The 22,799-nt window shown below is 42.9% G+C and overlaps 1 protein-coding gene across 4 annotated transcripts in view; it reads right to left on the bottom strand.

Moving 5' to 3' along the window:
* Positions 1-22,799, bottom strand: part of LOC138284105 (transient receptor potential cation channel subfamily M member 7-like) — a 1,183,984-nt gene that overhangs the window by 504,320 nt on the left and 656,865 nt on the right. For all 4 annotated transcript variants that reach the window (XM_069222537.1, XM_069222536.1, XM_069222538.1 and 1 more), the window contains one exon: positions 1,042-1,270. In XM_069222537.1, coding sequence (XP_069078638.1) covers positions 1,042-1,270 — 229 coding nt within the window. The remainder of the gene's footprint in view (positions 1-1,041; positions 1,271-22,799) is intronic.

The following is a 22,799-nucleotide window of genomic DNA, read 5'->3' as shown; positions in this document are numbered from 1 at the left end:
AACCAGATGCTTATCTTGAGCACTTTTTCCCTATTTTTCAACAAAAAAAAACTCAAAATGTTGTTACATTTTGTCTATTTTTTCAGTCATCTCCAGGGCAATCTACAAACCCTGGGTACCTGTACAATCCCCAGGATATTGGAAAAAAGGACACAAGTTTGGTGTGGATTCCCTATGTGAAAAAAGTTATGGACACCTAAGCATGAACTACCCCAAATAGCCAAAAAAAGGGCTCAGCATTTGGGGAGGAAAGACCCAGAAGCTAAGGGGCTAAACTTTCTATTTTTGTTTTGCTTTTGCCTTGAGTGTGTAGACAGGTAAACTCTTTCTCAAGTGAAGCCAATGGGTCCAATGCATTGGCTGTCGCAAGACTAAGGGTATGTGACTACATGTCCTGCATGCATAAATATTGAATCCTATCCTTGTAAGTGTGCAGACGTAATGGTAGGGCCTCATGCCTGGGGCGGTCACAAGACCTGCATATCTGGGACTGGTGCACAATATTAGTCACAAGCTAGTTGTCTCTTTTCTTTGTGTGACCTAAGGTGTGGGGAGAATGTATGTTACTTGTTTTGTTATTTGTAAGAAAGGGAGGTGTATAGTATTCTGTGTGTCCACATGCCCTGCATGTCTGAACTTGTGTCTAGAATGTTAACAGTGAATGATGTAATGTAATGCTGGTGTGTCGTCTGGAGTGGAAGCTAGTAGACAGGGGGAGGAGGGAGGCGTGGCAGGACTTACCTGCTGTTGCTGTATTCTAAAAACTGAACATGAAATAAAAGACACATCCTTTCTAAGTGCCTCCATGTTATTGTATGGAGACCCTGCCCTCCAGCATCTACAAAGGGCTCCAACTATTGTTCACAGGAACTCAAAGCATCAGCCATCTGTTGCATTCCACTGTATTTAATTCTATCACTTTACGTATATTGCTAATTTCAGAATATCCTCACAGGCTTTATACTGAGCTTTCAGCATTCTATGATTTCTACATAAGAGGTGACCACACATTAATAATAATGGTTATCATGTGAAACATACCTTGTACCATGAATTTTTCCTCATATTCAGCCTTCCCATCCAGATATCTGATAACAACATTTGTGCACATGTGTGCCCAACAAATGTGCGATGTCTTGAAGACACAGCAAGCTTAAGGCAGGTGTATTTACTCCAGTTTTTCAACTCGTACATTAGCAACTTCATGGCTAAAGTTTCATTTTGTTTGTACGACTGGTCAAGCAGCTCGACAGCAAGCTCTCCAAATTCGCTAAAAGAAACAGTGAGGTTGTAAATAACAAACAATATACAAACAATAGATCTGCACACAGAAAGATACAGACACACAAACCAATGGCTAAAGAAGTATCAGTAGTAGATGCAACATAAATCATTGATGGGTGTCTACAATTTAATATAAGGTGGATGATAATACCAGACTGATGAACATATCAAACAAACCTTGAATAGGGCAATAGATGGAATACACTCTATCCTACAGTGGGGGCTCACCAAGGTACTGATAAGATGAAATAGAATGAATGCTGCCTACTGCTCTTTGTTTGAGAACTGGAGTCAAATAAATTATTTCATGTGACAAGGGAGGAGGCTGCCTGCTAATGGTCAGTTGGCCTGACAGTGGACGTAGGTAAATCAGCAGAAAAAATTAATAGCGATGGGTGAAATATATTCAAACTACTGAATTCAGATCTGTTTTGTTCCTACAACAGCAATGCATGCCAGACAAACAATTGATTGTTTTTACTGCCACAATAGAGTTCTGCACTGAAGACCAATAGATACCAATGGGTTGAATTATGGAAAAGCTCTTGGCACACAGAACAACTCACAGTCACGCTACTGTAGGCCAATTTCATATTCGTAAGTTGGTGGTCTTCTGGGTTAGAAATGTGTGGGGTGGCTGAAAGGAGAGAATGGTAATCAAAGCCACAAGCTTTCTGACTTGTCACTGTGGTGAGCACCTGTTTGTGGAGGGGGTCCCCTTGATAAAACAGCCCACTCAGAAAGAGCAATTCTGCATGTAATGGGATAGTATTAATCGAAACAGAACACTTACTGTCAATGTGTAGAATATTTCTCTAATTGGCAATTGTCCTGTTCTGCAGGGGCGCCTTCTCATCTTTTAATTGCATATCTCAAATTGTTACCAGCCAAGTTGCCGTCTTTAAGTGATGCAGTTAGATTCTGCAAGTGCCATGGCCCTTCTTCCTGCTCTCTAAATACTTTTAGAACATACACAAACTTTTTTCTTTATTTGCTAGGGTGTGTTTTTATAGCTGAACCATCACTTAGGTTGTAAGTAGGACCATTACATTTTCTATTATCACCTTGCCAACCTACCGTTGTTTTTAGGGAGTGCTGGAGAGTTGTAATTGTAAGTACCATTTGTTGGTAAAAGAGCCAAACTTGGCTTTTAGGTCAAGCCTGGGTAGCACACATACGCTGTCTGCAAGACCTGCTTTATTCAGTAAAAGGGCATTCATCCCTCCTACTGTTTACCAAAGGTTGACTCCAGTGTCGCTCTTCTTTGCTGCCTCCTAATTAGTTCATGCAGCCGATACATCACTTTTTGTCCACTTTTTGTCTTAGCTGAGGAGCACCGGCCAAGTACTGTATTGTTACACTTTAAGTGTTTATCTGTTCCTTTTGGGGACTACTTTGTTTTTTCTTGGCTGCTCGTGTTACACTCTGGTTGAGTGTTCACGAACTCTAGTGATTTTTGTATTTTACTGTGTAGAAAGGAACTTTATTTTTGTAATAACATCTGAAGCAGACTCCTCCCATGCCCCATTGTGGCTATGGCTCACTTAAATTTTTTTTTAAAACAGCAAAAAGCAGTGTGCATACAATATGAGGCTCTTCACAAAAGGTTATTATCCCACCAGTTTTGTCAATGGCTGTACTATTTTACACAGTGTGTACACTGGTGTGCGTACGGGGTTACATTTAAATATTTTTGGTGCTACAAAAAGCCTTAAAAATGAATTCATGCGTTACAATCAAGCGCAACCTGAGCAGTCAACCCGGGGCCAAAGCAGTCATCCACTTCTGTGTTCCCTCGTGGAGAACAGAAGCAGCCCCATCCCAGGCCCCATTTTGGCTCACTTAAAAAAAAATATAGAAACACAGTGTGCATATTAGGATCTTAACAAAAGGTTGATATTCCACCAGTTTTGCCCAGGGCCTTACTATTTTACACAGTGTGCTCACTGGTGTGTGTAAGAGGTCGTGTTTAAACATTTTTGGTGCTTCAAAAAGCATTAAAAAAGCATTCATATGCTCTTATCAAGTGCACATCAGCAGTCCGCCCATCGCCAAAGCAGGCACCCTCTTGTGTGCTCCCTCATCGTTTTATCTTGCCACTACTCTTAGGAGATGTACATTTAAAGGAGGAACAGTAGCAGTTCACTTGATTCTCCCTGCAGTCATATGTGCCATCTTGAGATTTGCTTTCAGGTGGGAACTGCTGGCCATTTCAAGGTTTTTTCTCTTTGTTTATTTAGGAGAGGAGGGTGTGATTCCTTGCATCTTGATCATGCCATTTTATGTAAAACTCCATTTAGGTTTCTCCCAGCCATGGGTTTGTAAAAGAAATTTCGAAACACCAGTAAAAGTTCATTGTAAATCATTGAGCCATGGCTCGTTACTCATGAGTCTTACGTTAATGCTTTTCATATCTACATTTGTTTACATTTTAACCTTTAAGTATTTGGCCAGTGGAGTAAACTAATTTACTACAGCTGTTTTGTGCTATTCAGCACCTTGTATTGTCCTATGAGTTTATTGTAAGTTCTTGTCCATTTAATTGATCTTCTTTGTAAGGTCTCACCTAAAACAGTGCACAAGAGATATTGTAATATTGTATAGAGGAGGCTTGGAGCCCGCCCATTGCTTACCATTTGTTGGTTTCACACATTTCCCAACCACACCACATAATTCAACATCAAACCACATAATTCAACTCAACAACAATTACACAACACACCACATACATCCAACCCACAACAGAATTCCACATCATACCACAAAATGCAACAGCACGCTACATAATTAAACTCCACTACATACCATTCCACAACACAAAATACTATTCCAAATAATTACACTCCATAACACACAATCCCACTCCACAGAATTTCAGTATACTCCATACCACATAATTACAATCCACATAATTCTACTGCACACCATGACACAATTACAATACACAAATCTTCTCAATGCCACACAATTCCACACCACACAACTCAACAATTCCAATCCAACCAACATAATTCCACTACACACCACATACATACACTGCAAAACACATGCTTAAAAAAGACTGACATTTACAACAGCAATAGCTCTAACGCAATCAAATGAGAGACCTATTGCATTTGTAGTGCTTTTTTACTTGCATGTTTTTTTCAACTCAGATCTGTACATAACGTTCATCATTTATCCACCTGGAACAGAAATGTGAACCTCTGGCATATATCATGCAGAATTAGCTGTTGGCTGTACCTGGCAAGCACGTTTGACAAGTGATGTTTTTACCCTTTGTTACTCCTCTCCTCCTCAATTTATGAAATGGGCTAGTCATTATTAATAACAAAACCAAAAAAAAGTATTCTGACTCAACAAATGATGTACAATAGTTTAATACGATGTTAATATTGCAATTTGTTCCATGTAATCCTTCTAATCCTAAAGTGAGTGTGTTTTCCTCATACATCAAGTACGCTTTAAAGATCAGTTGTACTTTTTAAAAAGTGTGTTTTCATTGGCACATTCAGCTGCTTACGTACAGTGTCACAAAGCACACGCCCTTCGGAAAAATGTACTGTATACTCTGACACTTCTCGATTTCTAACACCAGTGGCACCTCTTCCTTTTTTGTAGCAACCAAAATCCGCTGCTTCCATTCTAGGCGGCAGCCTTCCTGCTCCACTTTCCCTTCCCCTTGAAGAGCCAGACGTACACAGGGCTGGGCATCCCTGTGCTCATATTGGGAGCATGCTGGGCCCGAGGGTGTCCCCTCACAGACCCTCTCCCTTTCTCCTCCACCCCCACAACAATAATAGTGCACAGCTTATCCCCTATCCCCTCGCCTCTTCATTTATCTCAGGTTTATGCCAACCAGCAAAGTTCAGAGCACCCAGAGCCTCAGTGCTCACATTCACCCCACAGACAGATAGGCTCTTCATTAGCAGGCATTGCGGCCGGTCAGAGCCATGTGTTCACTTTATGCACCCTGGAGGCAAGTAAGTGGCAGCAACACCCCCCTGCAAAGCCATAGCCAAATTACTTGTGGGAAAACCAAGTTTCCATATAAAAACAAGCATTTACAATGCAATGGGTCTCCCATTTGCTTGAGTTAGAGCTATTGGTGTTTTAAATGCAGAACTGGACTTTTCTTGCCACATAAATTGGTCAGCCCTGCTGCATAATTTGGCCCACTCTGCCACATAATTCCAATTGCCCTGCATATAACTAAGGCACTTCCATTTACTGTGGAGATTCTTGCCCTGATGACATTGAACATTTCTTAGATTGTTTTTAGTACTGTGTTCTTTTAATTTCTCTTTAGTGTGGGTGATGTGTGAGGGGCAGTTACTGACATTTTCAGAGCAATGTGTTTGTTTTATGTAGCATCCATACAAAAAAGTTCTTTAAGACCAAAACAGGACCTCACATATGAGAAATGGGAGGACACCACGGAGGTTATTTGCAGTAATATTAGTGAGCTGCCGATGTGTTACAAGTATTAAAAACACACCACTATTCCTGAATATTAGAGGTAAAGACATTAGGAATTTCGACCGGTGTGCCTGTGCATAGCCATTGACCTGGCCAAAGGGGGCGAGAAAGAGTTGAAACGGGATCATAAATTCAAATCTGTTCCTCGTCTGCAACTAGCCAAGAACTGGTTACATGTCGACAGTGGATACTGAACGGACGTAGCCAGGGTAATATTTGATGTTACTTTTAGTTTTGCTGTAGCTCTTTACATAAAAGAGATGAAGTCAGAAATTAAATCTTTCGGTGAAACACTAAACACGTAAAACTTGCCTGCAGGAGACATATTTGTCACTTTTTTTTGCAGATTTCAGAGTGTCTCAGAATTTGGGGGTGGGGGTTCCTTCCCCGTCGTCTCCACGCAAACTGGTGAACCACTAAAACCACCATAAAACAACACAACCTAGCATAATTTCACAATTGTGGAAAAACGCAGTAAGTCGCATTTTTCCAGTTCCGCATTTCACAGTGAAAAAAAAATCACCCAGACCTAGTCTTGCCGTCCGTGGCTCAGGACCACGCTGTGGTGCTGGTCACAGTAGGAACCTACCACTACCTATGCCCAGGTGAGTCCAGGAGTTCTCTCCACATAGGGCAACATACAAGGCATTTGTCTGCTGCTTCACACAGCTGTTAGTTTTTTTTCTTTACATTATGATTTGTGCATTATTATTTGTGCTTACTCTTAATGACTTATGTCCTAGGCCAGCATAGTGCTCACAATGCTAGTGCACATTCAAAAAGGAAGCTAAATAAACAATGAAGTTTAATTTAGTCCAAAGCAGTGCATATTTATGAACGCCTGTCCTTGTAGACAGTGGAAGAATGTCTCTGCTCAGCCAAAGAAGCTTTGTCCCACACCAGAACCCACCCACTCCTGCCTCCCCAAACAGACAGCTGCTGGTAATCTCCCAGGAGCCTCGTACCAGCTCCGGCAGTAGCCGGCAGCCAGCCTCTGCCAGGCACAGATGAACACACGGACTGCGGCATGCCTTCAATCACAGCATTCCAATCTACACCCGCCATTTACTTTTTATTTAACAATATTTCATTTGTGAACAAGAAAACCACAGAGTACTCAATGATAAGACCGGGCGACTGGAGGTAAGAACAAGCGATCCTCTGCTCTTGATCCGCAGGCAGGCACACTCTGTAAAGAAAATCCAAGCTAAGGAAGACTGGAGCAGGCAGCTGAGAGAGGGCGCAGGATGGCTCCCCTGAACACAAGCAGGAAACAAAGAAAAAAAAGTCCCCTAAAGACCAGCTAAACAGGACAAAGCATAGTTATACAGTTACAGTTATAGTTGGTCTCTGCTCCCAAAGAGAAAAAAGGAGGGACTAACAGGCATCACTGACCACTAGCAAGGAAGGATTTTTAAAGGACACTGAAACGAGCAAATGAAATTGCTTTAAGCCCACAGTACAGTAAGCATACTAATGTATACAAGACAGCGTACGCTTACGCTCAACCTAAAAAAGGCTTGACAAGTAACCAAGCTAAATGTTCTCAGGGCAGTGGGGTGTTAAATAGCAATGTTATCTGCAGAGCAATAACCTCTAACACCCTTTTCATGGGTCCCTGGCTTTTGTTTCAATTTCATGTTTATTGGAATGTAGACCGCTGGGAGGGAAAAAAGGGCTCTATTCCACCTCAGATTTAACCTCTGCTTGTTTTACTATTATATTTTTTAAATTCCTCTCTAAAAAACTACAGCAATTTGCAAAAGCCACTCCTAGTGGGAGCTAGGCTTTCGCCATCGGCCGCTGAGTTAGTAGGATACCTTTATTCATCAATCGCAAAAGTGACAGGGGCCCCGCCCTGGAAGTGACATCCTCAATGACTGAGAGGCCTCCCTGGAACTGATATAAGTGTGGTCATGTGGGTTGTGACATCATCTAAACCTTTGTTAGTCATGTGGTCAGTGTTATAGGATATGTTAAATTGTAGCCCTACCGGTGTGAGCAGTGTTTGAGTCTAAGAGGGCATGCTTGGGCATGTTCAGACAATCACAGCCTGTGCCAGCTGTCTGGCTCATCAGAGCAAGGGTCTGTGTGAATACACAGTCAACCTCCCAATTGCTGTCTAACCCAAAGGGGGGCTGGTCAAATGTGGCTTTTAATAAAAAAGAAGTGTCTTTCGTTAGAACCAACTAGTCAACTTTGAAATGAAACCCTCCAAAACACAGATGCTTGCTCCAAACTTCCTGCGAGAACGGTCAAACAGGATTAGCAGATGTCTCAGTATAAAGTGAGCACCAAGGCTTACACATACAAATGTTGATGCCAACAGAGGCTGTGAAATGACACCCCTGAAAACACAGATGCTTGCTCCAAACTTCCCACGAGAGGGTTCAAACACCATTAGCAGATGTCAAAGTATAAAGTGAACACAAAGGCTTACACATACAAAGGTTGAAGCAGACAGAGGCTGTGAAATGAAACCATAAAACACAGACAATAGCTCCAAATTTCCCACAAGAGGGCTCAAACATGATTAGGAAATGTCAAAGTATAAAGTAACATCCCAGGGTGACACAATCTTTGGTTGAAGCATCTCAATGCTATGAAATGAAATATTGCTGTGCTCCCTCCCACCACAAAGTGAGGCTTGTGTAAATTTAGCATGGTGTAACAAGTATAAAAGCCCCCCTCTCAGGGATCATACACACAACCACATTAACAAGCTGCTTTGAACTATTTATTTGAAGTGGAGAGCAGGGCTGCCACCAGGACATCAACGAGAAAAGTGTGGCTCAGAAGCGCAGGGCGCAAAGTGTTGGTGCAAGCCATCTTCTACTTAAGGTAAATAACTATGGCATGTTTTATATTTACAATGTAGTTTTGATTTGGGCTCAGTATACTAAACAATTTACAAATAAAAAACAATGCTTTGATATACGCACCCAAAGGCATCATTATTTGTAGGGTGGCTGTCTGCGCCCTCAATGGTAGTCTCTGGTTGTAGGTATTTCAATAGTGAGCCATTGTTGTGGGTTGTATTTATTTCTTAAAGGCTAATAACTCTAACTCTTCTAAATGTGAGACCCATTGCATTGAAAATGCTTGTTTTTTTGTAGTAAATGCTCAATGTAGAAAAGTATGTGCCAGGGTCCTGAAACATACACAGGCTGTAATTAAAACGTGCATGCACAGAACCCTGAGACCTGGTAATCTTAAACCATCTCGGGTCTTTCTTTAATACAATTTACACCCAATCCCAGCCCCCCACTTCAGATACTGCTTGTAGCTTTCTGCTTGTGCCTCCCGTAACAGTTTTACTGCCTTTTTATACTTTCATAGTCTTTTTAAGATGCGTGTTGTGAGCGCAGTAAATCTCTTAAAACAGAAAAGTAATTGTGGCGCAGAGTCTAGCCAGGATCATGATTTAAAACAGCCATCGAAAGAGACTTCTTGAGGGTCTTGTGTTCATATGCTTAACTTTTCATGCAAAATACACAGATGTCATTCTGAACAAATACTGTAAAAACGTCATGGTAATCAGTGCCCTTTATGCTTATATTTCATGTGTTTTACTTAACCGGGCAGTCTCCTGGGAGTGGTTGTTTTACCAGGTTGTTGGGTTATGCTTTTTAGTAGTATTTTACTCTTGACTAGTACATAATTCAAAATGAGTCATTGTCAGGTGTTTATAAAACATGGCACAAAATGAGTTGTGATCTAAAGCCACCTGTGGGCCCACAATCAAACGGCTGCCTTTCAGCAAGGTACATCTACTTAGGGATCTATAGTTCAGAGACCATTGTTAACCTACCAGTCTCAACAACGTTGTCTTATTTGTTACATTTGTATTTTCTAAAAATGTTTTCCTGTGTATGTTTGTTTTTTACAGGTTATGATGCTGAAGTACAGCTGAGGGTCGACACGCTACATCAAATGCAAGAGGCTTAAGACTCAGGACCCATAGTACAGCAGGATACAGCTCTTGCAAATAAATAAAAATGGGTCCTGGTGTAAACCCTATGTAGGCATCAACCCTGACAGTCTAAAACCCTATAGAGGCCCTATAGTTGGGGCCCTCAGATAGCATGCCAAGTCCATGTATTATATTTTAAATGTGACATTTATTCCTTTTGTCTTTACAGCTCCCCTGGAGGCACACAAGGACAGCATACCTCTGCAAAAGGTAGAGCCGCAAACAAAAAAGGTGGTCCACAAAAGGAAGTCTTCAGTGCCTAAAGACGGTCCTTCTATAAAGAAAGGGACACTGCAAAAGAACATATCAGGTCTGGTTTTACAAAATGCAGAGTCAAAAGAATCCTAATGCCTCTCTCTCAATCAGCTTGTTCCTCTAACATATAGTAAGGGGTGTTATTTGTATTTTTTATTTTTACATCATAGAGCTGCCACAAAAGATCTCTGGAGGAGTCCCACGTAGTGATAAGAGGACATCGACGCCTCTGAAGGACATCACCGGGACCCTTCCAAAACACACAGCCATTAACAGCTGGTGAGAGCTGCACTGTGTGTGAGACCAAAACTGGCAAGGCCCATACAAGCGTAGGCATTAAAAACATTCTTTCCTATAACCACTACAGCACTTTACAAGTAAAGCCTATAACCACAACACTGAACACTCCTAGAGGGACTCCATTTGTGCCTAGGGCTGGAGACCCCAAAGGGTGTGCACTTCCAGCCGCAGACACACAACAGCAGTGGCTGTGTAAAACCATTGAAGAGGATCTCAAGCCATGTCAAAACCCACAAGCGAATCGTCTTTCCTTAAAGAATCGGAAGAAGCTGGCAGTCCCGGAGCCACAAACAGCTCCTTTAGATCTACTCTTAAAAAATACTGTTACACCTCAGGCAGCTCCCCGTAAGCAGTAGGTCTTTTAAACATCTAAGGTGTCTAATGTCGATGTGCTCCCCAGAGGACCATCCGCAAAACCATCTTGCATAGTCTTTGGGACTCAAGGCTTGAAAATAAGCACCCCATAGAGGGCCCTTATTCTGCATGTATAAGGCTTCTCAGGGCACGGACAGGGTTGATGGAGTTCTGAAACCCCTGCAGCTGAAGCGCACAGTGAGCCTGCTAGTGTAGACCCCAAGGGGCCGCAATCACCTGTTCTCAGTCCCTGCACTTCCTACACCTTTGCCACCCTGAGCTATTAATACCAGCATTTCAATTCCACATATCTTATATCACACCGATTACACTCCCTGGAGCATATGCTCCCACCAGCCCCCCATCAACATACCACAACAGTACTACAGGGTGGAGCGGGTTTTAAAATCAGAGTTTTGAAACAGCACCTAGCTAGGAACCATCCTCCGGAGCACCCGAGTGCTCGCATTGGGACCCTGTTTTTTTGACCCACCCAAGACCTGATCTTCAGAATGGGCCTACTGATGGTAACCAGAGAACTGTTCTAGGTGCGCTTTGTGGTAATACACACCCCACCCCAAATTCTGCAACTAATGCCCCAGAATATGATGTTAAAATCTAAGCTGAACTGTAAGACTTTAAGACTGGGAAAGGCAGAAAGTGAGAATAGTCCCTTAAGTGATGCAGAGGAGCTATTTCAGAGGGTGGAAAGGTGTAGAAGAGAGGAGTTACAAGCTTGTGAATCAGCTGCTGCAGACATAGGTGTTATACTGGCATGACTAGGCCTACGGCGTTCCCTAAAGAGTGACATTTCCACATTTATTAATAAAGGTGTCCAGAGGTCAAAGTATAAAAAGAAGGTCCAAGATATACTTACTAAAGCCCTTCGGTTCTCACGAGTCCTCACGAACAAAAAGCAGCTAGAACCCCGGAACCAAAGTCTAAAAGTTCCAAACACTTTGCCAGCGCCATATAAATCAGACTCTGTTAGGCCTCAAAACATACATTTAGGAGAACTTCACAAGCTCCAGACGTTTTAGGCTTTCACAGAGTAAAGTTGATAGACCCGAATCCCTGAGCACCTAGAAGGTGCTGCTGCTGGGTCTTTAGTAGGAGAAGCTGCGAGGACACCACACGCAAATCCAAACACTACTGTTCATAGAGGCTGTGGGAGGTTGCCTAAACACAGGTGTGCCTGTAAGAAACAGGAGTAGACTAATAGCACTAAGCAGGGCAGGGTTTTAATAAGTAAATTAAAGAAAGCCAGACCGCGTGCTACACAAAGGATTAAAAATACACCTGCTCAGAACCAGTGTCATTCATCCTAAAATGATTCACCTGACAGCTCACCATCCAACACCAATCTGAAGATTCAGAGCCTGTGCTTTTAGAGAGCGTTAGAAGGTACAGGCGTACTGTAGAGAGATTTAACGCTACAGATCATTACGAAGAATTCAGGTTTGTTAACCTAGAACGCACAAACTCCTCTAATCAAGGGGTTTTAGCTATCCACCGGGCTGTACAAATGCTCAAAGGGTGTTTTTTACAAACTGTGGGGCCTAAAAATTCCTTCCAACTATGCTTCCAGGGGCAGGGCATTGGCAGTCCCTTGTTCACCAGAAGAATGCCCCGCGATGTGTTTGACGCTTGGAATTTTTAGAAAACCTCTCTAATCTGTAACAGAGTAAGGCAGAAATAATAGCGTATGGGACCTTCAGAGTCCTCGCCTTTGTTTTTTGGGGTTGTGAGTTGGTTGTTTCCAGACCTTTGAAGAGTATCTTGTACAGTAAAATTATTGGAAAGAAACAGCATTGGTTGCTTAACTTCAACAACTAAACGTCCAACACTTGTCTGGGGGCTACCATCGCCGGGTTAATGATGGATCGCAGCACCCCGACGCGGATATTATGTCTAGAGCAGCTGAAGTCAATGCAGCGCCTGAAATACTGCACGACAGACTGGTCGGGTTTCGGGTCCTAAGGCTTTTTGAGAACTATTTTGCCATTTTGCAGTAAAGGTTCTTTATCGCAACGGATCTTGGAAGTACTTCAAATCAAATCAAATCAAATCAAATCATTAACATTTATAAAGCGCGCTACTCACCCGTGCGGGTCTCAAGGCGCTAGGGGGGAAAGGGGGGGGTTATCGTTGCTCGAACAGCCAAGTCTTTAGGAGTCTCCGGAAAGCGTAGTGGTCCTGGGTGGTCCTGAGGCTGGTGGGGAGGGAGTTCCAGGTCTTGGCCGCCAGGAAGGAGAAAGATCTCCCACCCACCGTGGAGCGGCGGGTGCGAGGGACGGCAGCAAGTGCGAGGCCAGCGGAGCGGAGGGGGCGGGTGGGGACGTAGAAGCTGAGGCGTCTGTTGAGGTATTCCGGTCCCTTGTTGTGGAGGGCTTTGTGTGCGTGGGTGAGAAGACGGAAGGTGATCCTTTTGCTGACTGGGAGCCAATGCAGGTGTCTCAGGTGTGCGGAGATGTGGCTGTTGCGGGGTACGTCGAGGATGAGGCGGGCCGAGGCGTTTTGGATGCGTTGCAGGCGGTTTTGGAGTTCACAATTGGGGAGTGTGTGAAAAACAGGGCTGTTTATGTTCTCCATCATGAAAATTACTTTTATGGCATCTTTAAACTGAAGTGTACTCCAGGAGCCAAGTACATGTGCTCATTGTTACCACATCACACCACTCAGTTAACTCACCATTGTAAAATGCACTCTAAAATGTGTCAAAGGGACGGCTGCATCGTAGTCACTGATCAGAAGGTGAGATGTTGCACATGTTATCTATTTTATCACTCGCAAAACTGAGCATACACAACATGTTTGTTTTGTGCATCCTTAAAACAGACTGTAGGGAATGTGGGCGCTATGCAGCCGAAGATCACAAATGCAAAGGCATGAAATGTCCCAGGTGAAAGGCGTCTTCTGAGGCGGGAACAGAACACATGTGTTACATGTTTAAAGGTTGGCCCTAGACCAACACAGAAGACTACATAGTGTTCGATATAGAGTGTACACAGGAGACAGGTGTACACCAACCTAAACATATTTACGCTCATTATCTAACTTCCGATGACAACTGGGAGTTTGAGGTTTGTTCAGGTGTGAACGATTTCCTCAGCACTTTCATTCAGCCAAAATTCATCGGATATACTCAGAAGCGCATGACTCATCTTTTATTTTGCAAAACATAATTTGTGAAAAGATGCCTGTGGAACTTATCAGCAAGGGCTCCAAACTGAGGCTGTTAACGGCTAGGCCTTTACAAATAAGGTTCATCAATACCCTGCATTTTCTGCCCATGAAATTGAGCAAGTTGCAAAAGCCTTTAGCTTTCCAGGATGTTTTTCGACACTTTTTTAACACCTGGGTGAATCAGGATTATGGGGGTCTCATGCCTCTGCCCGACAGCTATGGTTTTGTGTATATGATGCCTGGGGAGAAAGAGCTTTCTACAATGGTATGGTGATAACCGTGAAAATAAGTTTCATACTCAAACAGAGTTGAAAGCTTTCTGTTAGGCAGATGTAATGATCTTGTGAAATCATGCAATCTCTTCAGAGACGTTGTGGTGGAGATGACTAAACAGGAAAAGGTTTTGAAACCCAACACACATAAGATGACAACATTAATTGAATACATTGACTCTTTTCAACACATTATGCTGGCTTCCACGTGCATGTCTATCCACAAGCACATGTTTTTAAAACCTGAAAGCATAGCTCTAATACCGCCTGACCTCTATAATGGTAAACAGAAGCATTATTCAACCCCTCTATCCAATTGCTCATGTACTTAATTTGGAATGCCCCAAAGTCACTGAAAACTCTCAAATCTTCAGTTGCCTCAGAGTCTTTGATCAGTGGATGACTTGGAGCCATCTCAAACTGAATGCTTTCAAAACGGAAATACCCACATGTGGTGACTGGAAACAATATGACCCAATGTGGACCTGGCCTGACGATCTCGGACCACCTCCTCAAGTATCCAAGGAAGTTAAAAACCTTGGAAGTACTATGGACTCCAAGTTAACAATGAATGCCCAAGTGGACAAATTAGTACAATCAAGTTTCATCACCTTGAAGGCTCTGCTAAGCATCTTCCCCCACCTCAGATTTCCACATAAGGTACAGGCTACTATCTCTCTTATACTATCCATACTGGATTATGGCAATGGCTTCTTCCATGGATCATCTCTATCTATTATGAAAAAACATACAGCATATTCAGAACTATGCTGCCAGGCTACTATTACATGTAAAGCCAAAAGCCCACATCTCCCCTGCCTTGTGTGAACTACACTGGTTACCTGTTGCCAGAAGATCCACCTTCAAGCTGCTCTGTATCACCCACAAAGCTATACATGGAACAGGACCATTAAAAAAATTAAAAAATAATCCATTCAACAAAGAAACCTCCGCTCTAGATTGGCACCCCGCTTCCGAACACCATACAAGAAAAAGACAAAAGGTGGTACATCCTTCTCTGTCCAAGCAGCCAAACTATGGAATTCATCACCCCCAAATACAAGATCCACGGATGAATATCTAGCCTTCAGAAGACTACTTAAGAGTTGGCTTTTTCCTTCTTAACCACCATATCCAAACAGCAATGGACTGCATATGCTGATAAATATTTATAATCTGATTATGTGAGTATTCTAGATATTTATACGTCTTTAGGAAATATGTATCATTACTATGTCATAACAATAAATTATACACACTCTTTAAATGTGTTTAACAAATGTATATTTACTCATGGTTAAATATATATATATGTGTGTGTGTGTGTGTGCATTTGTATATATATATATGTATATATATATGTATGAATGTGTGTGTGTATAAATACATATATATGTGTACATTATTCTATGCCTAACATGTTCATAGGTCATTGCATAGCTCCTAGATAAGTTGCTATATTAGATACTTATGAATTACTGCTTTCATTTTTATATCACACTGATCAAATGTTTTATTATTTTCATAAGCATTTCGTTATTCAAAAATTGAGGAAAGATAAATGTTAGAAAAATACACTTATTAACTTGAAATATTACAAATGTTGAAAGTCTGTGCTTATACAATACTACTTTTCGTCTCATATTATTATACCCATTATTATATTCCTTGCACATATATTCAATTACTATGTATATACATATCTATATATTACTCTAGTTCTACTGTACTAGAGAAAAATTTAATCAAAATAAATAAAATTAGATCTATAACTAAAATTCAAATTATATATAATTAAATTAAAGTTAAAAAAATATATATTATTAAATAAAAGAAAAATATATATATTAACACATTATATATATATATATATATATATGAAATAATAAATAAATACAAAATATATATACATTTATTCTCTTGTAAGCTTTACTCTGTCTCCCCATCACCCTGTCTCCATCAATCTTTCCTCCTATCCCCCTCTGACTCATCCAAAACCCATTCTACTACTTTCATCTCCAAAATAACCCTGCTGTAGATGGGTCTCGGAGACCGCGTCTTGCTTACCCCGAATCCGCCATTACTCGGCAGGCTCCCCGGAGACGACGTTGCGTTCCCCTGGCAACGAGGTGACGCCACGCCGTAACAGCTACGACGACTTCCGGGTTCCGGCAGAGGTAAAGAAAAAGGACAACGATCCTGGGAAGGAGCAGAACGCGACGGAGGAGCAGAACGCGACGGAGGAGCAGAACGCGACGGAAAGAACGCCGACCGGGAGAACAGAGTCACCGGCAGCCCCATCGAGGAAACAGGAGTCAGACCGCAGGAGGAGTGAAGAAACACAGGAAACGGCAAAAGGAGAGACGCTGGAGACACGAGAATGCCGCCACGACCTCGGAGGGTCGTGGCTTAAAAAGGCCCGGAATTCGAGAGAGAGAGAGAGAGAGAGAGAGAGAGAGAGACGCCCACATCCTTTACAACCGGGACAGACCAGAGGGAGACGAAACCTAAGAAAGAAAGAAAGAAACTGAGAAGAGCAGAAAACACGAGGCTTACCAAATATCTATAAACATTGAATAAGTGAATATCCTGTGAATAAAACAGAGAATAAAACTTCAAGCATAAAACACATATACCCCTTCTCTGACTCTACTTGATTCGCTCGTATAGAAGCCTACCACAGTGGTGTCAGAAGTGGGATCTAAATTCCCCGGTGGGCTTACGAGCGTGCTTCATCATGAGTGAATCTCCATCCCTCGAGGATATGATTAAGCAACTTGCAGAAGGACAAAGACATCTGCAGTTGGTGTGGGAAGCACACCAAAGAGGCCAAGGAAGACCGGGAGGCCTTATAATCGGCCTTAAAAAGTCAGGCTACAATCTTAGCCAATAACCAACTAGTACATGAGACCGCATTACAAAAGTTAACCGATACAATAGCGACCAGTAAGGTGCATCCAAACGTTCCCAGTTCGGTCCTACAAAAGTACCAAGAGGGGGAAGACCCAGACTCGTTTTTTACTAACTTTGAGAGGGTAGCCTCGTCTGCTCAATGGCCAGAGGACCGCTGGGGTCAGTATGTGGCACCCCTGCTTACTGGATTCCTACAGACCGCATACCAGTCCGCCAACCCTGACGGTACTACCCCTTACAAAGATATAAAAAAAAGTATCCTGGGGCGAGTTGGACATGGTACAGAATATTATCGTTTAATATTTAGAAAAATAAAGTGGAGTACGAACGAAGACCCTCGCTCCTTCTACTTCCGGGTGAAAGACTTGGCTCTAAAATGGTTGGGACCCATAGGGACAACCCGGGAGGATGTCATTAAGACAATTATTTTAGAATAGTATTTAGATTCCCTGCCCCCTAGTACTAAGAATTGGATCCGACAACACCCAAAGGTGGACACTGAGGTTGCTATTGATTTGGCTTGTGCTTTCCATCACTCCGCAGAAATTAAACCCTTGTCTTCGAGACCTTTCCAAAAACCTCCCACCCCTCCATCAAAACCAGTTCCCAGGTATCTCCCAGAAGAAATCCGGTTACCTAAACCCGTTGAACATCACCCTATGCAGTCCCCACAATGCTTCCACTGTGGGGAGTGGGGCCATATTGCAAGAATATGTCCAAGGAAAGCTGAAGGACCGGAACCCATGGAAATTGGGTCACGCGACGTAGAGTTCTATGTACAGGAAAAGGGAATGAGAAATTTAGATACACTGTCACCAAAATGGACAGGTCATTTCGGCATTAATTGATTCAGGATGCAGCCAATCTGTAATCCGGAAGGATCTAATCCATCTTGATACTTCCGTTACTGACCACTGGGTCTCCATTTGTTGTATACATGGAGACAAAGGAAGTTATCCCCTCACAACGGTTAAAATTGAATGGGGTCCCTTTCAGGATATGGTTTCGATAGGGGTTATGGATCGATTAATCGAGGACTGTATTATAGGGACTGATTATACTCGATTCTATGACCTATTAGACCAAGTCCGTGGAGCCGCTGTGACTCCCGAGTGGTGGGCCGAAGCCCCTTTTTCCGATTCCACCATTGAAGTACCACCCCACCGAAAGAAACTCACACGAAATGAGAAAAGACTTGAGAGAAGACAATATCAGGAAGCCCGAAGGACAAAGGAAGTTCCTAAACTAGTAGCAGAAATTAGTAGCAGGCCCATTTCCTTCCAAACCAACCAGAGAGAAGCTCCTACCCTTTCCCACGCCTGGAGTTCGGCCAAAACGGAGATCACCAATGAGGTGGGTCCTTATTTTCTTGTCAAGAAAAACCTCCTATACCGAATAACTATAACTGTTACGGGAGAAACCAAGCAACAATTAGTAGTCCCTGAAGCACGAAAACCCATCATTGAAACCGAAGTCGAAACCATGTTAACGTTAGGGGTCATTGAACCCTCTAACAGTCCCTGGAATTCCCCGGTAGTGTTGGTTCCTAAACCAGACGGATCAATTAGATTTTGTATTGATTTTCGCAAACTTAATGAGATCTCCCTGTTCGACACCTACCCTATCCCCAGAGTGGATGACATCTTAGAGAAATTAGGAAAGGCTTGTTATTTATCCACCCTTGACTTAACCAAGGGGTATTGGCAGATACCCCTCCACCCCGAGGCCAAAGAAAAAACAGCCTTTTCAACCTCCTCCGGTCTTTATCAATTCACGGTTTTACCTTTTGGTCTTCACCGCGCTCCCGCGACTTTTCAGCGCCTGATGGATCGAATCTTAAAACCCTTCCAGACCTTTACCGCAGCCTACCTAGACGACATTGTCATCTTTAGCGAAACCTGGCAAGATCACTTATTGCATCAGCGTACAATCTTCTCCGCCTTAACTGAGGCCGGTTTAACTGCCAACCCTAAGAAATGTTTACTAGGAAGCTCTGAAGTCTCATATCTAGGTTATGTCATAGGGAACGGCACTCTACAACCGCAGAAAAGCAAAGTTGAGGCCATACTCCAAGCAGCTAAACCAAGAACTAAGAAAGACCTACGATCATTCCTAGGCTTAGTAGGATACTACCGCCGATTTATCCCCAGTTATTCTACCATTGCGGCCCCTCTGACTGACCTCCTGACTAAACAAAGCCCCACGAAACTATCCCCATTTACCGACTCCCAACAGAGCAGTTTTGAACGATTGAAACAGTCCCTTACCACAGACCCGATACTTAAATGTCCCGATTTTTCAAACAGTTTTCACTTATATACTGATGCTTCGGACGTCGGTCTCGGAGCTGTACTCACCCAGCCCGATGGAGAGGGATTCGACCACCCTGTGGTTTTTCTAAGTAGAAAACTGTTTCCGCGAGAGACCCATTACCCAACTATCGAAAAAGAATGTCTCGCCATCAAATGGGCTGTGGACTCCTTGCAGTATTATCTGTTAGGCAGGCCCTTCGTTTTATTTACTGACCATGCCCCTCTCACCTGGCTTGCCTCTCACAAAGACTAACTCCAGAATCTTGAGATGGTTCCTAGAACTGCAACCATTTACATTCCAGGTACGCCACATCCCTGGTTCCCAACAAGGTCCAGCCGACTACCTCTCCCGGTTTCCTCCTTCGTCCTCCTCGGTCCTCGAGCAGTCCCGGTCATGGGTAGGGGACTGTAGACGGGTCTCGGAGACCGCGTCTTGCTTATCCCCAATCCGCCATTACGCGGCAGGCTCCCCGGAGACGACGTTGCGTTCCCCTGGCAACGAGGGGACGCCACGCCGTAACAGCTACGACGACTTCCGGGTTCCGGCAGAGGTAAAGAAAAAGGACAACGATCCTGGGAAGGAGCAGAACGCAACAGAGGAGCAGAACACGACGGAAAGAACGCCGACCGGGAGAACAGAGTCACCGGCAGCCCCATCGAGGAAACAGGAGTCAGACCGCAGGAGGAGTGAAGAAACGCGGGAAACGGTGAAAGGAGAGACGCCGGAGACAGGAGAATGCCGCCACGACCTCGGAGGGTCGTGGCTTAATAAGGCCCGGAATTCGAGAGAGAGAGAGAGGGAGAGAGACACCCACATCCTTTACAACTGGGACAGACCAGAGGGAGACGAAACCTAAGAAAGAAAGAAAGAAACTGAGAAGAGCAGAAAACACGAGGCTTACCAAATATCTATAAACATTGAATAAGTGAATATCCTGTGAATAAAACAGAGAATAAAACTTCAAGCATAAAACACATATACCCCTTCTCTGACTCTACTTGATTCGCTCGTATAGAAGCCTACCACACCTGCCTAAGCTCTTCCCTCCTTTACCTCATCTAGCTCACCCCAAACCTCAGTTGACTACCATGATCTCCCAAACAACCCTACTAAATTCCCCCTCATTTATCTCACCTTTGACTCATCTAAAACCCCTCCTGCTACTATGATCTGCCTAATCCTTTCCACAGACTCTTCCCTCCTCCATCTCTCCTTTACTCATCCCAAGCCTCATCCTATTACCATAAACTCCTAATTAACACTTCTGGATTCTTCCCTCCTCTATCCCTCCATTACTCTAGTCAATCCAACTAACAAACTCTCATATCCTCTGCTCAAATTAACTCATAATAATACTAAAAGAGTACTCATATTTTCCCATACTAATCCACCACTAATTCCTTTTGGGTTCCGGAGTAGCGTGCTACTCGCCGAAACGCGATTTGACGCCTTGTCAGGGGTAGTAAGCGCTATATAAATACTAATACAATACAATACGTCTCTGACAAGGAAAACATCTTCATTCAGTATGCCTTCCAGAGTTGTGAATACTGTTTGGGGCCTCGTTACCTAGTTGGGTATGCTGTAATTAGGAGTGTGAAAATGGCCTTTGAATACAACAGGTGCTTTTACCACGCTTGTCCTTGTTGTTACAAACCCCATGAGCTTAACAGGCTGTTGGGTACCAAGTTTGAACACTTACAGCGCCATACTCTAGTGAAGGCGCAATATGTTGAAAACTGCAGCTTTATTATGAGACCACTTTGGGAGCATGAGTGGATAGATATGCTAACATCACATGCAGAGCTCGACTCTTTCATTAAGAGTTACAAGTTACCCAAACCTATGGAGCCCCGCAATGCCCTATTTGGGGGTCGTACAAATGCTATATAGCTGTACAGGGCCATGGGTGAGAAAATACATTATTATGATTTCACAAGTCTGTATCCATTTGTGAACAAACTGAAGTTATACCCCTTAGGCCATCCCACAGTCATATATAGGGACTTTAAACCCATAGGTGAATACTTTGGGCTAGTGAAATGCCAAATCTATCCACTCCGGGGCTTTACTTCACAGTGCTACCGTACATAGTCGATGGTAAGCCAATATTCCCACTATGTTGAACATGTGCTGAAAGTAAAGAGACCCAATGATGAGCGAAGGATGCTGGTGTGGACCAGGTGTACCACTGAGGTACAAGCAGTCCTAGAGAAAGGATACCGACTTGGTAAAATACTGGAAATACTGCACTTTGAAAGGACTACAGCTCAGCCCTTTTCTGGCTATATCAACGTATTTCTCAGAGACAAGTAGGAGGTATTGGGGTTTCCAGAATGGTATATTAATGAGACCTCTAAGCAAAAGTACATTTATGATTACTATGCTGACAAGGGAATAAGCTTGAGAGCAGAGTTCATAGAAGTCAACCCAGCCAGGTGTCAGTTATCCAAGCTCTGCCTCAACTCATTATGGGGAAAACTTGTCAAACATGACCACAAAAACAGATCATGACTAATGACTAACTGTTTAAATACCTTTTTGTGCTGTGTTATCAGATGTCCAGCCGCAAGGTTATCGATGATGAAACCACAACTCTGTGTTGGAAATACACAAAAGAGTACCCCACAATGTGTAACAATATGAACATCTTTATAGCCTCTTTCACAACTGCTCACGCTCATTTAGAGCTTTATAGGTTGTTGGCTAATCTTTAGGACAGGTGTTTGTATCACAATACCGACTCTGGTATTTTTGTGAGCAAAGTGGGGTTTAAGACCCTCCACTAGGTGATTATCTAGGAGATTTGACCAGCGAGCTAAAAAAGGATGAGTACGTAGTCGAGTTCACCTCATCTGGACCCAAGACCTATTCTTAGAAAACATCTAACAATCCAGTGCTTATGGAAGTCAAAGGCATCACTTTAAATGTTAACAATACAGTCAAAATCAATTTTGAGAGTCTAAAGGATATGGTGAATGAATACTCTATATCAAGCAAAAATGAAAATGATTACACAATTGTTGTATAACAGCCTAGCATAGTCCTGTCCAAAAAACAGTGGGAAATTACAACCCAACCGTTGCATAAAACCTTGTGTAGTGTTTGATAAAAGGGTTCGGACTGAAGACTACAAAACCCTACAGTACGGTTATTAAAGGTACATTAGAGTCTCAAAATCCCCTCGACTATGGACACCAGATTGCAACATCCGTTCTCCCATGTTTTAGCAGGTCACTCAAATTGCAGTAAAAGTTATTTTATAAAGAATCTATTACAAAATTCTCCCACTGTTTTATCCCAAACCCCTAACAATATTCTATGGCTGTATTCATGCTGGCAAAATCTTTATAAAGAACTATCCCTGAGGTTCCCCCAATTTATAGAAGGCATACCTATTAATCTTAACAATTACTCATTGTTACCTACAGGCCTTGTAAACATGGTGATTGTAGATGAAGTTGGGGATC

Source organism: Pleurodeles waltl, chromosome 3_1 (genome assembly GCF_031143425.1).
Source record: "Pleurodeles waltl isolate 20211129_DDA chromosome 3_1, aPleWal1.hap1.20221129, whole genome shotgun sequence".
Taxonomy (NCBI): Eukaryota; Metazoa; Chordata; class Amphibia; order Caudata; family Salamandridae; genus Pleurodeles; species Pleurodeles waltl.
Note: the sequence above shows the minus strand (reverse complement) of the source record. Positions and strands in the feature narration are given on the sequence as shown.